This window comes from Nerophis lumbriciformis, linkage group LG08, assembly GCF_033978685.3.
Source record: "Nerophis lumbriciformis linkage group LG08, RoL_Nlum_v2.1, whole genome shotgun sequence".
Taxonomy (NCBI): domain Eukaryota; kingdom Metazoa; phylum Chordata; class Actinopteri; order Syngnathiformes; family Syngnathidae; genus Nerophis; species Nerophis lumbriciformis.
The window spans coordinates 8307724-8325715 of NC_084555.2; the positions used below are offsets into that span (position 1 = coordinate 8307724).

The 17992-nt window shown below is 41.1% G+C and overlaps 1 protein-coding gene across 1 annotated transcript in view; it reads right to left on the reverse strand.

Moving 5' to 3' along the window:
* asap3 (ArfGAP with SH3 domain, ankyrin repeat and PH domain 3) overlaps positions 1–15130 on the reverse strand; it is a 72436-nt gene extending 57306 nt beyond the window's left edge. The window contains exon 1 of the mRNA XM_061968199.2: positions 14829–15130. Within this exon, the coding sequence (XP_061824183.2) occupies positions 14829–14954 (126 nt within the window). The 5' untranslated portion in view covers positions 14955–15130. The remainder of the gene's footprint in view (positions 1–14828) is intronic.
* Between the last annotated feature and the right edge of the window lie 2862 nt (positions 15131–17992).

The window sequence follows — 17992 nt, forward strand, 5'->3', positions numbered from 1 at the left end:
AAGTTGTTCAAACAGTCCGGGGTCTCCGTTGTGGTATTTTAGGCTTCATAATGAGCCACACATTGTCTTGCTGAAATAAGCAAAGACGTCCATGGTAACGTTGCTTGGATGGCAACATATGTTGCTCCAAAACCCGTATGTAACCTTCAGCATTAATGGCGCCTTCACAGATGTGTAAGTTACCCATGTCTTGGGCACTAAAACACCCCCATACCATCACAGATGCTGGCTTTTCAACTTTGCGCCTATAACAACTCGTCAGACCACAGAACACTTTTCCACTTTGTATCAGTCCATCTTAGATGAGCTCAGGCCCAGCGAAGCCGACGGCGTTTCTGGGTGTTGTTGATAAACGGTTTTCGCCTTGCATAGGGGAGTTTTAACTTGCACTTACAGATGTAGCGACCAACTGTAGATACTGACAGTGGGTTTCTGAAGTGTTCCTGAGCCCATGTGGTGATATCCTTTACACACTGATGTCGCTTGTTGATGCAGTACAGCCTGAGGGATCGAAGGTCACGGGCTTAGCTGCTTACGTGCAGTGATTTCTCCAGATTCTCTGAACCCTTTGATGATATTACGGACCGTAGATGGTGAAATCCCTGAATTCAATGCATAGCTGGTTGAGAAAGGTTTTTCTTGAACTGTTCAACAATTTGCTCACACATTTGTTGACAAAGCGGTGACCCTTGCCCCATCCTTGTTTGTGAATGACTGAGCATTTCATGGAATCTACTTTTATACCCAATCATGGCACCCACCTGTTCCCAATTTGCCTGTTCACCTGTGTGATGTTCCAAATAAGTGTTTGATGAGCATTCCTCAACTTTATCAGTATTTATTGCCACCTTTCCCAACTTCTTTGTCACGTGTTGCTGGTATCAAATTCTAAAGTTAATGATTATTTGCAAAAAAAAAAAATGTTTTGTCAGTTTGAACATCAAATATGTTGTCTTTGTAGCATATTCAACTGAATATGGGTTGAAAATGATTTGCAAATCATTGTATTCCGTTTATATTTACATCTAACACAATTTCCCAACTCATATGGAAACAGGGTTTGTACATTCTACAATGAGCAGCAACAATTGAACAATGGACGAAATTATATATATATATATATATATATATATATATATATATATATATATATATATATATATATATATATATATATATATATATATATATGTCTTAATAAGGTTATCCAAAAAATAGTGCTCGATACCGTAGTAGAGCGCAATATATGTATGTGTGGGAAAAAAAAATCACAAGACTACTTCATCTCTACAGGCCTGTTTCATGAGGGGGTTCTCTCAATCATCAGGAGATCATCTCCTGATGATTGAGGGAACCCCCTCATGAAACAGGCCTGTAGAGATGAAGTAGTCTTGTGATTTTTTTCCCACACACACACACATACATATATATATATATATATATATACATATATATATATATATATATATATATATATATATATATATATATATATATATATATATATACATATATATATACATATATATATATATATATATATATATATATATATATATATATATATATACATATATATATACATATATATATATACATACATATATATATATATATATATATATATATATATATATATATATATATATATATATATATATATATATTAATAATATAATAACAGATTTGTTTTAAATTAATGTATTAATGTTTTGCCTTTTTAAAAGAAAATATGCATGATAGCAAATATGACACGCCCCCACCGCCACAGGTATCTTGGAAATCTAGGGGAAACCCTGATTATTATTATTAAACACTATCTTCAATTCATGTTTACCTTACAAATTGAGAAAAGGAACATTTATATCATGCGCTGTCATCTGTGTCAATGGAAATTTTCACATTTCAGACAACAGGAATTCCACTTCCAACAGGGGTAAACATGTCGCAGTAAGTTGTAGATGTTTTTATATATATCTTAGCTGCACATATGCTAAAATTAGCCTTGTTATAACGTCATAACTGACTGCAAAATGTGCATCTTTTGTGATACATGTTGTCCATCCGTCTGTCTCACGCAGACACACACACACACACACACACACACACACACACACACACACATTCATGCACATAAGCACATACACGCACACTCCAACTGTAATTAGTGTGTGTAAGTACCATTAAAAATTGCTTCTAAATTAATAAGTTACTCACCAGTCATGCATGTACTTAAGTAGATTTTTTTCACTTACTTAGACCCCTTCTAAGGTTATCCAGGCTATATCCCACCTAATCTTAGCCTTGTCCACACACACACACACACACACAATGCCACCGTTTAAACCCCCTCCCCCTGCCGGTGCAACGCAACCAAGTACGCATGCGTGAAAAGAAATGTGTGCGTCATAGTTACCTCTGACCTGGAAGTGTATCCTTACCCTGTGTTTCAATGTAGACTATTGCCATATTTCTCTTGACAGTAAACCTTGCTTGCCTCATCATCAGCAGCTGTTACACTATTGTAGTGAATCACACCTGAGCCATCATACATGAATCATATCTTTAATGGTCGTGGGAAAGTAAGCAATGTGATACATAACATTTTACAACAATCAATCTAGGGATCTCGATATCTGGTCAGGACATTGTGCTTGTAGGCTGAAATTGGCGGTCGTACTTGACGGCCGTAACCACTTCATGGCTTCACAATAATTATGGAGTACAAAACTAGACGTTGAGTAATCGCTCGACATACATCGCGGACAATAACTTAAATTCTGCTTTGCCAGTCCAAATGCATTTGCTGTTTTCCGTAGTACTCCCTCGTCCATGGGAGCCCGCATAATCGTTGATTCCCCTTCGACAAATGGACGAAGCTTTTCGCAAAGTAGAATCACAGCTGCCCTGGACATTCGAAAGTTATCTTGCCATTTCTGTGGCACAACACACTCGTTAACATATCCCACCAGGCTGCCGTTCTTCCAGGCCTTATCCAAAACCGTCGCTCAACATTGCTATGTTGCCGTCTGAGATGTGTTGTATCCCAAATAGCTGCAATCGCGCGTTTTCTTCTCTTAAAGGTATTCATGTTTGATTTCCACAAGTGTCTGTTATGAAGCTGGCTGTGGTGCGTTCTTTCTGGTGTCACTTCCTCTCCAAACTCAATTTGTAAACGATCGATGAGTCCATACAAAGCTAAGAGCCAGAGATTCAAGAAATACCGTATTTTTCGGAGTATAAGTCGCACCTGCCGAAAATGCATAATAAAGGAAAAAAACATGTATAAGTCGCACTGGAGGATAAGTCGCATTTTTGGGGGAAATTTATTTGATAAAACCCAACACCAAGAATAGACATTTGAAAGGCAATTTAAAATAAATAAAGAATAGTGAACAACAGGCTGAATAAGTGTACATTATATGACGCATAAATAACCAACTGAGAACGAGCCTGGTATGTTAACGTAACATATTATGGTAAGAGTCATTCAAATAACTATAACATATAGAACATGCTATACGTTTACCAAACAATCTGTCACTCCTAATCGCTAAATCCCATGAAATCTTGTACGTCTAGTCTCTTACGTGAATGAGCTAAATAATATTATTTGATATTTTACGGTAATGTGTTAATCATTTCACACATAAGTCGCTCCTAAGTATAAGTCGCGCCCCCGGCCAAACTATGAAAAAAACTGCGACTTATAGTCCGAAAAATACGGGACATGGCGCACTTACCGTTTAAAAAATTATCCAAGGAGAGGAACCTTAAAGGGGAACATTATCACAATTTCAGAAGGGTTTTCTAAATTTTACCCATCACGCAATATCCCTAAAAAAAACTTCAAAGTGCCTGATTTTAACCATCGTTATATACACCCGTCCATTTTCCTGTGACGTCACATAGTGATGCCAAAACAAACAAACATGGCGCCTAGAACAGCAAGATATAGCGACATTAGCTCGGATTCAGACTCGGATTTCAGTGGCTTAAGCGATTCAACAGATTACGCATGTATTGAAACGGATGGTTGTAGTGTGGAGGCAGGTAGCAAAAACGAAATTGAAGAAGAAACTGAAGCTATTGAGCCATATCGGTTTGAACCGCATGCAAGCGAAACCGACAAAAATGACACGACAGCCAGCGACATGGGAGAAAGCGAGGACGAATTCGGCGATCGCCTTCCAACCAACGATTGGTATGTGTTTGTTTGGCATTAAAGGAAACTAACAACTATGAACTAGGTTTATAGCATATGAAATACATTTGGCAACAACATGCACTTTGAGAGTGCAGACAGCCCAATTTTCATCAATTAATATATTCAGTAGACATACCCTCATTCGCTCTCTTTTCCTGAAAGCTGATCTGTCCAGTCCAGTTGGAAATGCATCTGCTTTGAGTGTTGCAGGATATCCACACATTCTTGCCATCTCTGTCGTAGCATAGCTTTCGTCGGTAAAGTGTGCGGAACAAACGTCCAATTTCTTGCCACTTTCGCATCTTTGGGCCACTGGTGCAACTTGAATCCGTCCATGTTCGTGTTGTTACACCCTCCGACAACACACCGACGAGGCATGATGTCTCCAAGGTAACCGTCGAAAAAAAGGAAAATAACAGAGCTGATTTGACTCGGTGTTTGTAATGTGTTTGAGAAAATGGCGGATTGCTTCCTGATGTGACGTCACGAGCGAATAATAGAAGGGAGTTTAATTCGCCAAAATTCACCCATTTAGAGTTCGGAAATCGGTTAAAAAAATATATGGTCTTTTTTCTGCAACATCAAGGTATATATATTGACGCTTACATAGGTCTGGTGATAATGTTCCCCTTTAAACGGTGGTTTAGTGTGGCTGAAACGGGGCTTAGGCTAAATAATTATTTGTTTAAAGCAGTTATCCGGCTTAATGTAGACAGGGCCTTAATCAAGTAGTTGTTTGGAGGACTAGTTTTTACTTTCACTTGAGTCATATTACTCTAAGTAACAGTACTCTTACAAAGTAAAATTGTTGGCTACTCTACCCACCTCTGGCTATCGCTAAACTAATGTCCTGACATTCCCATTACGACAAATCTCGTTTACTATGTCGTCACAGTGTAAACACACCAGTGCCGTGCGGTCAGGGGAACCTACCTTTGAATGCGCAATGCATCCAAAACTTAGTTGGATGGCGTGCGCCCGTTACTGTTTGCCTGCATGACGCCAATATACCCTACTTGCCAACCCTCCCCGATTTTCCGGGAGACTCCCGAAATTCAGCGCCTCTCCCGAAAACCTCCCGGGACAAATTTTCTCCCAAAAATCTCCCGTAATTCAGGCGGACTCAGGTCCTCCACAATATAAAAAAGCGTACCTGCCCAATCACGTTATAACTATAGAATGATGGCGGGCGAGTTCTTGGTTTCTTATGTGGGTTTATTGTTAGGCAGTTTCATTAACTTCCTCCCAGCGTGGCAACAACACACAACAACAGCAGTCACTTTTTTGTATACCGTAAAGCAGTTCGTCTGCCGTAAACAGCAATGTTGTGACACTCTTAAACAGGACAATACTGCCATCTAGTGCATTTGATTAAAGCACTTTTGTGCGTGCCACGCATCAATGCATCATCAGAGAGGGTGTTCAGCATGGTTCGAAAAATAGTGACGGAGAATAGAACAAGGATGGACGATTCAACCCTTAACTCAACAATGAGTAGATGAGTGTTATGTGTGTGTATATGTGTAAATAAATGAACACTGAAATTCAAAAAATATATATATATATAGCTAGAATTCACTGAACGTCAAGTATTTCTTATATATATATATATATATATATATATATATATATATATATATGAAATACTTGACGTTCAGTGAATTCTAGCTGTAAATACACTCCTCCCCTTTTAGCCACGCCCCCAACCACGCCCCCGTCCCACCCCGACCACGCCCACCCCCACCCCCCACCTCCCGAAATCGGAGGTCTCAAGGTTGGCAAGTATGCAATATACTGTTTGCAGAAGCATATTCACGTCGTTAAAACGTGATCCATTTGGTAAGCAGTAAGCACGATGACGCACTTACAGGATTCCATATCACAGGAAACTGATTCCATCTATTTATTTATAGAAATTCTGAAAATACCCACCATTATCGTCTACTGTGGCAGTGGCATCTACGTGAGGGAGGGGTGTGGGGGATTGATGTTGATGTTGCCTAACCCTATAACCAGAAGTAACCCCTTACCATTCAATCAAATATGCCCCACACTAAATATAGCCATGTCATGTTTCAATTACAGGGGGGGTTAGTGCATTTTACATACTCTATGTGCCAGTTTTTGCAAAACGATACCAATTATACTGCATCGTCTTATATTCATCTGCTGTGGTACTTGTTTTTTTTATTTGCTGACACGTCACTGCAGCCCAGTCCAAAAACATGTTCCAGGGTTGAGTCCACACAAGACAAAGAGGAAGGACTAAATTGCGCGCACACTTGGATTATTTGCTTTATGGCAAAGTTCACAGCAGCCTCTCCTATGTTTTTTCCTTCAGCAGAAAAGCTTTGGAGAAAAAAAACTGTATCATTCAGGCAACAAACTTAGCGAAAATAGGCCAAAAGACAAAAGGGCCAGATGCACATTTCTAGTCGTGTTATATTTCTATGCTCTGTGAGGAACATCTTGGACTTGATTACATGTCGATCTCTAGACATAACAATTTAGAAGCTATAACAATAAAGACAATTTGGAGTATTCTATGACCCAAACATATTTACCTAACAATAACATACCGTACATGTTGTTTTAAATATTAAAGACAAGTCAAGAGTTTTCTACAAACCATTTTGTTTACAAAGATTGATGATATTTCGGTCTTCAACGTACATAACACAATTTATTTTCAATACAATAGAATGTTTTATTCAACATACTTTTTTTTTTTTATCTAACATAAATGTTTTTAACCTAAGACAGGTTTTTCAACATAACATAACCTTGTATAGACATTTTTAACCTAACTTTTCGGACATGCTGTAATGAGAAACTGAAAATAAGCGATGTATTATATTGTAATTGTATGCATATTTAAAATAAACACCATAGCCCTAACTTTCAATCTTTTAAAAACAATTCATGTTTTTAACCAAATGTGTTTAACCGAGCATACATGTTTCGTAACACAACATACATGTTTTTAACGTGGCATTTGTGTTTTAACCAAGTATACAATTTTTTTTTAACATATGTTTAACATAGCATTCATGTTTTAACCTAATAAACACATTTTTAACATAACATACATGTTTTCAACCTAATATACACATATTGAACCTTGCATCTTTTTTGACCTATATGTTTTTCTAACATAACATACATGTTTTTAACAATAAATATGTTTTTAACATGACATACCTGTTTTTAACATAACATGCTGTACATGTTTTTTTGTGGTTTTTTTACATAACATGTTTTTAAAACAAAACTTATGTTTTTAGCTTAACCTACATGTTTTTTTAGGTATATTTGTTTAAACCTAATATACACATTTTTACCATTTGGCATTCATGTTTTTTAACTACCGTATTTTCCGCACCATTAGCCGCACCTAAAAACCACAAATTTACTCAAAAGCGGCTTTTAACCCGGTGCGCTTTATATATGGATAAATATTAAGATTCATTTTCATAAAGTTTCGATCTCGCAAACTACGGTAAACAGCCGCCATCTTTTTTCCCGGTAGAACAGGAAGCGCTTCTTCTTCTACGCAAGCAACCGCCAAGGTAAGCACCCGCCCCCATAGAACAGGAAGCGCTTCTTCTTCTACTGTAAGCAACCACCCGCCCGCGTAGAAGAAGAAAAAGCGCGCGGATATCACCGTACGTTTCATTTCCTTTGTGTGTTTACATCTGTAAAGACCACAAAATGGCTCCTACAAAGCGACAAGGATCCGGTTCATAAAAAGACGCAATCTCTCCATCCGCACACGGATTACTATTTCACAGCAACTGATATTCCTGTGAACCGCACTGTGGATACAACGGGAGCACGTACGGTGAATATTCGCACCACAGGGAATGAGAAGTCATCCTTCACTGTGGTTCTAGCTTGCCATGCTAATGGCCAGAAACTTCCACCCATGGTGATATTCAAAAGGAAGACCTTGCCAAAAGAGACCTTTCCAGCCGGCGTCATCATAAAAGCTAACTCGAAGGGATGGATGAAGAAAAGATGAGCGAGTGGTTAAGGTAAGTTTAAGTTTACGCGAAGAGGCCGGGTGGCTTTTTTCACGCAGCTCTGTCCATGTTGATATACGTATGTTTGTGATTGCACATTTGCGTACATTTTGGGAGTGAACAGAGTTGTTAGAACGCTGGTTTTTAATATATTATTAAAGTTTGACTGACCTATCTGACTGTTTTTTTGACATTCCTTTAGCGCAGTTAGATGCGGCTTACAACACCGGGCGGCTTATAGGTGGACAAAGTTTTGAAATATGCCGTTCATTGAAGGCGCGGCTTTTAACCCAGGGCGCCTTATGGTGCGGAAAATACGGTAAATAGACACATTTTTTAACCTGGCGTGTTTTTTTAACCTATAATACATTATTTTTTATCATGAGTCAGACAGCTGAGATAGGCTCCAGCAACCCCCGCAACCCCAAAAGGGACAAGCGGTAGAAAATGGATGGATGGAGTCAGACTTACCTGTTTTTTGACATAAAATATTGGACATGTTTTTGAAACGAAAAATATTTTTAGCTTAAAGGGGAACATTATCATCAGACCTATGTAAGCGTCAATATATACCTTGATGTTGCAGAAAAAGACCATATATTTTTTTAACCGATTTCCGAACTCTAAATGGGTGAATTTTGGCGAATTAAACGCCTTTCTATTATTCGCTCTCGGAGCGATGACGTCACAATGTGACGTCACATCGGGAAGCAATCCGCCATTTTCTCACTTTCGTCGGTGTGTTGTCGGAGGGTGTAACAACACGAACAGGGACGGATTCAAGTTGCGAAAGTGGCAAGAAATTGGACGAAATTTGTTCAAAATACGAGGGTGTGGGGAAAGCTGACGAAATGGTCAGTTGTTTGTTCCGCACACTTTACCGACGAAAGCTATGCTACGACAGAGATGGCAAGAATGTGTGGATATCCTGCGACACTCAAAGCAGATGCATTTCCAACGATAAAGTCAAAGAAATCTGCCGCCAGACCCCCATTGAATCTGCCGGAGTGTGTGAGCTATTCAGGGACAAAGGACCTCGGTAGCACGGCAAGCAACGGCGGCAGTTTGTTCCCGCAGACGAGCGAGCTAAACCCCCCTGGATGTCTTGGCTCACACCGTCCCTTATGCCACCGAAGATGATCAAGAGAAGAATATCGACCCTAGCTTCCCTGGCCTACTGACATCAACTCCAAAACTGGACAGATCAGCTTTCAGGAAAAGAGAGCGGATGAGGGTATGTCTACAGAATATATTAATTGATGAAAACTTTATTCATTACTCGCGGTTTTACGTAAATTATTATTGGTAAACTGTGTAATCAGAGCAAAGAGTGGCCATTTTGAAGAAACTAGAATATAAAACAGGTTTTCAGTTATTTCACCTTTTTTTGTTTTAAGTACATAACCCCACATGTGTTCATTCATAGTTTTGATGCCTTCAGTGACAATCTACAATGTAAATAGTCATGAAAATAAAGAAAACGCATTGAATGAGGAGAAGGTGTGTCCAAACTTTTGGCCTGTACTGTACATTTTTTTAATGTGCCGGATGTGTTTCAACTTAATATACACATTTTTAACATGTTTTTAACTTGGCATCCATGTGTTTTTACCAACTATACTAATTTTTACCTTGGAAACATGCTTTAAACGCTAGAATACATGATTTTCTAACATAACAATACCTGTTTTTAAACATCAAATATGTGTTTAACGTGTCATGCATGTTTTCAACCTATTATAGATGTATTTTAACTTACAGTACATGTTTTCTCTAACATGACATGCATGTTTTCTAACCTGGCATAAATATTTTTTTACCTAATATACACATTTTAACACAACCTACATACTTTTTTAACCTAGAATACATGTTTTTCTAACCTGACATACATGCATTTAACCTATCACACACATTTTTAACATAACATATGTGGATTTTGACTTAAACACAAAAAATATGTTTTTGCAGACCCTTGATTTAGAGGTATGGCAAAGATTCACTTAATCAAATATTCAAACAGTGTTACTGTTCAAACAGTGTATAATGTTACAGACAGTCCATCCATCCATCCATCCCATCCATCCATCTTCTTCCGCTTATCCGAGGTCGGGTCGCGGGGGCAGCAGCCTAAGCAGGGAAGCCCAGACTTCCCTCTCCCCAGCCACTTCGTCCAGCTCTTCCTGTGGGACCCCGAGGCGTTCCCAGGCCAGCCGGGAGACATAGTCTTCCCAACGTGTCCTGGGTCTTCCCCGTGGCCTCCTACCGGTCGGACGTGCCCTAAACACCTCGCTAGGGAGGCGTTCGGGTGGCATCCTGACCAGATGCCCGAACCACCTCATCTGGCTCCTCTCGATGTGGAGGAGCAGCGGCTTTACTTTGAGCTCCCCCCGGATGGCAGAGCTTCTCACCCTATCTCTAAGGGAGAGCCCCGCCACCCGGCGGAGGAAACTCATTTCGGCCGCTTGTACCCGTGATCTTGTCCTTTCGGTCATAACCCAAAGCTCATGACCATAGGTGAGGATGGGAACGTAGATCGACCGGTAAATCGAGAGCTTTGCCTTCCGGCTCAGCTCCTTCTTCACCACAACGGATCGATACAGCGTCCGCATTACTGAAGACGCCGCACCGATCCGCCTGTCGATCTCACGATCCACTCTTCCCTCACTCGTGAACAAGACTCCGAGGTACTTGAACTCCTCCACTTGGGGCAAGATCTCCTCCCCAACCCGGAGATGGCACTCCACCCTTTTCCGAGCGAGAACCATGGACTCGGACTTGGAGGTGCTGATTCTCATCCCAGTCGCTTCACACTCGGCTGCGAACCGATCCAGTGAGAGCTGAAGATCCTGGCCAGATGAAGCCAACAGGACCACATCATCTGCAAAAAGCAGAGACCTAATCCTGCAGCCACCAAACCAGATCCCCTCAACGCCTTGACTGCGCCTAGAAATTCTGTCCATAAAAGTTATGAACAGAATCGGTGACAAAGGGCAGCCTTGGCGGAGTCCAACCCTCACTGGAAACGTGTCCGACTTACTGCCGGCAATGCGGACCAAGCTCTGGCACTGAGCATACAGGGAGCGGACTGCCACAATCAGACAGTCCGATACCCCATACTCTCTGAGCACTCCCCACAGGACTTCCCGAGGGACACGGTCGAATGCCTTCTCCAAGTCCACAAAACACATGTAGACTGATTGGGCAAACTCCCATGCACCCTCAAGGACCCTGCCGAGAGTATAGATTTGGTCCACAGTTCCACGACCAGGACGAAAACCACACTGTTCCTCCTGAATCCGAGGTTCGACTATCCGGCGTAGCCTCCTCTCCAGTACACCTGAATAGACCTTACCGGGAAGGCTGAGGAGTGTGATCCCACGATAGTTAGAGCACACCCTCTGGTTCCCCTTCTTAAAGAGAGGAACCACCACCCCGGTCTGCCAATCCAGAGGTACCGCCCCCGATGTCCACGCGATGCTGCAGAGTCTTGTCAACCAAGACAGCCCCACAGCATCCAGAGCCTTAAGGAACTCCGGGCGGCTCTCATCTACCCCTGGGGCCTTGCCACCGAGGAGCTTTTTAACTACCTCAGCAACCTCAGCCCCAGAAATAGGAGAGCCCAACACAGACTCCCCAGGCACTGCTTCCTCATAAGAAGACGTGTTGGTGGGATTGAGGAGGTCTTCGAAGTATTCCCTCCACCGATCCACAACATCCGCAGTCGAGGTCAGCAGAACACCATCCTCGCCATACACGGTGTTGACAGTGCACTGCTTCCCCTTCCTGAGGCGGCGGATGGTGGTCCAGAATTGCTTCGAAGCCGTCCGGAAGTCGTTTTCCATGGCTTCCCCGAACTCCTCCCATGTCCGAGTTTTTGCCTCTGCGACCGCTGAAGCCGCACACCGCTTGGCCTGTCGGTACCTGTCCGCTGCCTCAGGAGTCCTATGAGCCAAAAGAACCCGATAGGACTCCCTCTTCAGACACCGCCGGTGTCCACCAACGGGTTCTAGGATTACCGCCACGACAAGCACCAACTACCTTGGTGCTTGTTACAGACAGTCGCCAAAAATATTAAATATACTCGTGAAATACAAAACCAGAAACCAGTGAATTTGGCACGTTGTGTAAATCGTAAATAAAAATGATTTGCAAAACCCTTTCAACCTATATTCAACTAAATAGACTGCAAAGACAATGTACTTAACATTCACACTGAAAAACGTTTTTTTTTTGCAAATATTAGCTCATTTGGAATTTGATGCCTGCAACATGTTTCAAAAAAGCTTGCCCAAGTGGCAAAAAAGACTGATTCCCAAACACTTATTTGGAACATCTCACAGGTGAACAGGCTAATTGGGAACAGGTGGGTGCCATGATTGGGTATAAAAGCAGTTTCCATGAAATGCTCAGTCATTCACAAACAAGGATGGGGCGAGGGTCCCCACTTTGCGAACAAATGCGTGAGCAAATTGTCGAACAGTTTAAGAACAACATTTCACAACGAGCTATTGCAAGGAATTCAGGGATTTCACCATCTACGGTCTGTAATATTATCAAAAGGTTCAGAGAATCTGGAGAAATCACTGCATGTAACATTGAATGCCCGTGACCTTCGATCCCTCAGGCGGTACTGCATCAAAAAACTGGCATCAGTGTGTAAAGGATATCACCACATGGGCTCAGGAACACTTCAGAAAACCACTGTCAGTGACTACAGTTGGTCGCTACATCTGTAAGTGCCAGTTAAAACTCTACTATGCAAAGCGAAAGCCATTTATCAACAACACCCAGAAACGCTGCCAGCTTCGGTGGGTCTGAGCTCATCTAAGATGGACTGAGACAAAGTGGATAAGACAGCGTGGCGGGGTTGGGAGAATGGCCGTGCCAGCAACCTAAGGTTTCCTGGTTCGATCCCTACCTATTACCAACCTCGTCACGTCCGTTGTGTCCTTGAGCAAGACACTTCACCTTTGCTCCTGATGGGTCCTGTATGGGCCTTGCATGGCAGCTCCCGCCATCAGTGTGTGAAAGTGTGTGTGAATGGGTGAATGTGGAAAAAGTGTCAAAGCACTTTGAGTACCTTGAAGCTAGAAAAAGCACTATACAAGTATAACCCATTTACCATAAGTGATCTGTGGTCTGACGAGTCCACATTTCAAATTGTTTTTGGAAACTGTGGACGTCGTGTCCTCCGGAACAAAGAGGAAAAGAACAATTCCGGATTGTTCTAGGCACAAAGTTGAAAAGCCAGCATCTGTGATGGTATGGGGGTGTATTAGTGCCCAAGGCATGGGTAACTTAAACATCTGTGAAGGCACCATTAATGCTGAAATGGGTTGTACTTGTATAGCGCTTTTCTACCTTCAAGGTACTCAAAGCGCTTTGACACTACTTCCACATTCACCCATTCACACACACATTCACACACTGATGGAGGGAGCTGCCATGCAAGGCGCTAACCAGCACCCATCAGGAACAAGGGTGAAGTGTCTTGCTCAGGACACAACGGACATGACGAGGTTGGTACTAGGTGGGGATTGAACCATGGACCCTTGGGTCGCGCACGGCCATTCTTCCACTGCACCACGGTGCATACAGCTTTTGGAGCAACATATGTTGCCATCCAAGCAATGTTATCATGGACGCCCCTGCTTATTTCAGCAAGACAATGCCAAGCCACGTGTTACAACAGCGTGGCTTCATAGTAAAAGAGTGCGGGTACTAGACTGGCCTACCTGTAGTCCAGACCTGTCTCCCACTGAAAATGTGTGGCACAATATAAAGCGTAAAATACCACAACGGAGACCCCCGGACTGTTGAACAACTTAAGCTGTACATCAAGCAAGAATGGGAAAGAATTCCACCTGAGAAGCTTCAAAAATTGGTCTCCTCAGTTCCCAAACAGTTACTGAGTGTTGTTAAAAGGAAAGGCCATGTAACACAGTGGTAAAAATGCCCCTGTGCCAACTTTTTTGCAATGTGTTGCTGCCATTAAATTCTAAGTTAATGATTATTTGCAATAAAAAAAAATTAAGTTTCTCAGTTCGAACATTAACTATCTTGTCTTTGCAGTCTATTCAATTGAATATACGTTGAAAGGGATTCGCAAATCATTGTACCGGTATTCTGTTTTTATTTACCATTTACACAACGTGCCAACTTCACTGGTTTTGGGGCTTGTAAAACCTCTGCCTTGTTTTTAATTAATAGTTAGGCCTACTACGTTACTGTATTTTCATGTTGGTCGGTACTTGGAGAGCCAAGTGTTTTCTGAGGTGGTATTAAAAAAAAAAAAAAAAAGTTTGAGAACCACTGGAGTACACTGTACAGGTTTGCAAACACTGAGGTTAATATGTCAACACGGCCAATTCATCTACAATAAACAATAAACAAAGCATTTTAACTTTTCCCACACACACCCACCCACACACACACACACACACACAAAACACATTTCAGTAGAACCAAGGTGCGTTCAAAGACACCTCTTGGTAAAGTGACACGAGAAAAAGGAAAGTAGTCCGGTCTCAAGGTGCACGGAAGTCAGCCAGCACGCACACGCAGGTAAACACCTCACCTCACCCACAATCACTCACCTCCTCCACGGTGGAAACAGTACTCCGACATTCGCTCATTTTAGCCTGGAAAGTGGACGTGCCTGGCGAGGACAGGTCTTCTTTTGTCAGGACCACGAATTCCGAAATGCTGATTCTCTCCAGCATGACTGCCGCGGAACTTTTTTTTTAATCTCCCCCCAAAAAAAAACAAAATCAGTGCGCAGAAAAGGACGCAAAGGTGGCGAGCACGGGACTAATTTCCATTGAAAAGTTAGCGGAGGAAGAAGGAAGGAGTGAAAAGTCCTGCTCGAGACCAGACTATAGAGTGAGCGTGTTTTGTGTGCGCGCGCGTGTATAGATCACGCTCGTGCACAATAGGGGGTGGGTCGATCCGAATACCGACACTGTCGATACCAAGGTCATATTGATATTGGCTCGATACGAGCAATATTAGATGATATATTTTTCAGTTTCATTTATACGTTTATTTTCTGAAATATCTTTGTTTTTTGATCTGGTGTTATTATTTTATTCATATTGTTATTTAAGTTTTTTTATTTGTTTTAATTTTATAAACCTTTGATTTGATTGATTGAAACTTTTGTTAGTAGATTGCACAGTAAAGTACATATTCCGTACAATTGACCACTAAATGGTAACAACCGAATAAGTTTTTCAACTTGTTTAAGTCGGGGTCCACGTTAATCAATTCATGGTTTATTTATAATCTGCAACATTTACATACAATCAAGAAATAATAATAAACAAAACAAGTACAAAAACAATACAAAACAGCGCCAGGGGGGTTGTAGACTCAATAAAGTAACTAAAATAGAATGCATCATATACTGTATATATATATATATATATATATATATATATATATATATATATATATATATATATATATATATATATATATATATATATATATGTATGTGTGGGGGAAAAAAATCACAAGACTATTTCATCTCTACAGGCCTGTTTCATGAGGGGGGTACCCTCAATCGTCAGGAGATTTTAATGGGAGCATTCGCATACCATGGTTTATATAGGGCACAGAGTGGGTGGGTACAGGCTGGCCTAAGGGCGTGGTGATTGGTTCATGTGTTACCTAGGAGGTGTTTCCGTCTATGGCGGCATGTTGTTACAATTTCGCTGCGCTTGTTGAGGGATGACAGGTCTGGACGGTAGATAATAAACAGTTTCTCTTTCAAGCATAGGTTGCATCTTTTATTACCACTATTGTAAGGTGTGCTGGATGCAAGAATTTGCCATGTTATTGAATATTCAACATTATTGTCTTTGAGGTCCCAAATGTGTTTGCTGAGTTCTGTGGTATTTCGCAGGTTTTTGTTCCTGAAAGAAGCCTTGTGGTTGTTCCATCTGGTTTTGAATTCACCCTCGGTTAATCCTACATATGTGTCGGATGTGTTAATGTCCTTGCGTATTACCTTAGATTGGTAGACAACTGATGTTTGTAAGCATCCCCCGTCATATATATATATATGATAAATAAATAAACATTTAACATCATTATTGAAAACTTGTTGGCAAAGACGGCGATAAAAGGAAAAGGAGAACCTTAGACTTAGACTTAGACAAACTTTATTGATCCACAAGGGAACTTGTTCCACACAGTAGCTCACTTTCAAAAGATGGAAAGGGTAAGGATGGAAAGGATAATGCAGGTATTACATAGACTAAAAATGTACCATAGTAGCAGTATAAAATATAACATATATGTAATATATACATATTATATATACACTATATAATATATACTGATATATTATATTATTATCCATCCATCCATTTTCTACCGCTTGTCCCTTTTGGGGTCATGGGGGGGTGCCGGAGCCTATCTCAGCTGCATTCGGGCGGAAGGCGGGGTACACCCTGGACAAGTCGCCCCCTTATCGCAGAGCCTTATATTATTATATTATATTATATTCGTATATAATATATACAATATATAACAAACCCTAATGACCATGTACAATATTACAGTATATGTAACAGCTGCAGCAAAAGAAAAAAAAGAGCAACATAAAATAGAGAGAAGATCCTGCAGAAAATATACATTATAATCAAAGAGAGGTAGCTAACATAGAAGGTGTCAGGTAATAGACAGATATCATCTATTGCAGTGATTTTCAACCACTGTGCCACGGCACACTAGTGTGCCCTGAGATATTGTCTGGTGTGCCGTGGGAAATTATGCCACTTCACCTAATTGGTCCAAAAAATATTTTTTGCAAATCAATAATCATAATAATGTGTCGCTGTCTTGTGCCTGCGCTGTGTAGAGCTTGGCAATCCCAATATGCAGAGCACAGCGAGAGACAGGTAAAAAGGTATGTAACGCTTAAACCAAAAATGAATACAAAAGGCAAGTCCCGCTAGGAAAAGGCACTGAAGCATAGGGATGGCTATGTAAAACAAAAGTAAAACTGAACTGGCTACAAAGTCAACAAAAACAGAATGCTGGACGACAGCAAAAACTTACAGCGTGTGGAGCAAAGACGGCGTCCACAAAGCACATCCGTACATGACATGACAATCAACAATGTCCCCACATAGAAGGATAGCGTATGCACAACTTAAATAGTCTTGATTGCGAAAACAAAGCAATTGCGGGCAATAGCACTCAAAGGAAGGCGTGAAGCTGCTACAGGAGAACAACAACAAAACAGGAAGAGTCACCAAAATAACAGCGCAAGACAGGAACTAAAGCACTACACACAGGAAACAACAACAAACTCAAAATAAGGCACGACAACCTGGTGGAGTTTCATTTTTTAACCTTTTCTGCTGGTAGTGTGCCTCCATATTTTTTTTATGAAAAAAATGTGCCTTGGCTCAAAAAAGGTTGAAAAACACTGATCTATTGCTGCATGGCGAGTGATTATACAGCTGGATGGAATGCGGAATGAAGGCGAACCCACGCAGACGACACCTTCGCTCTTTGCCTCAAGTTCTCGCACCTTTTTAATCAAAGCGCCACCACACGCAACTTTCTTTGGCCCCCTATTGGCCCACTTTGTAGTCAGTTTAATAAAGCACAGAATCTCCACAAGGCGCAATAATAAGCAGGCAAATGGGCTACGGGTACGATAACCGAGGTGGTGAAAGTTTACGTCAAAAACCGAATGATATGAAAATTAAGGTAGCACTGTAGTGTTAGCAGATGGTAGAGCGAC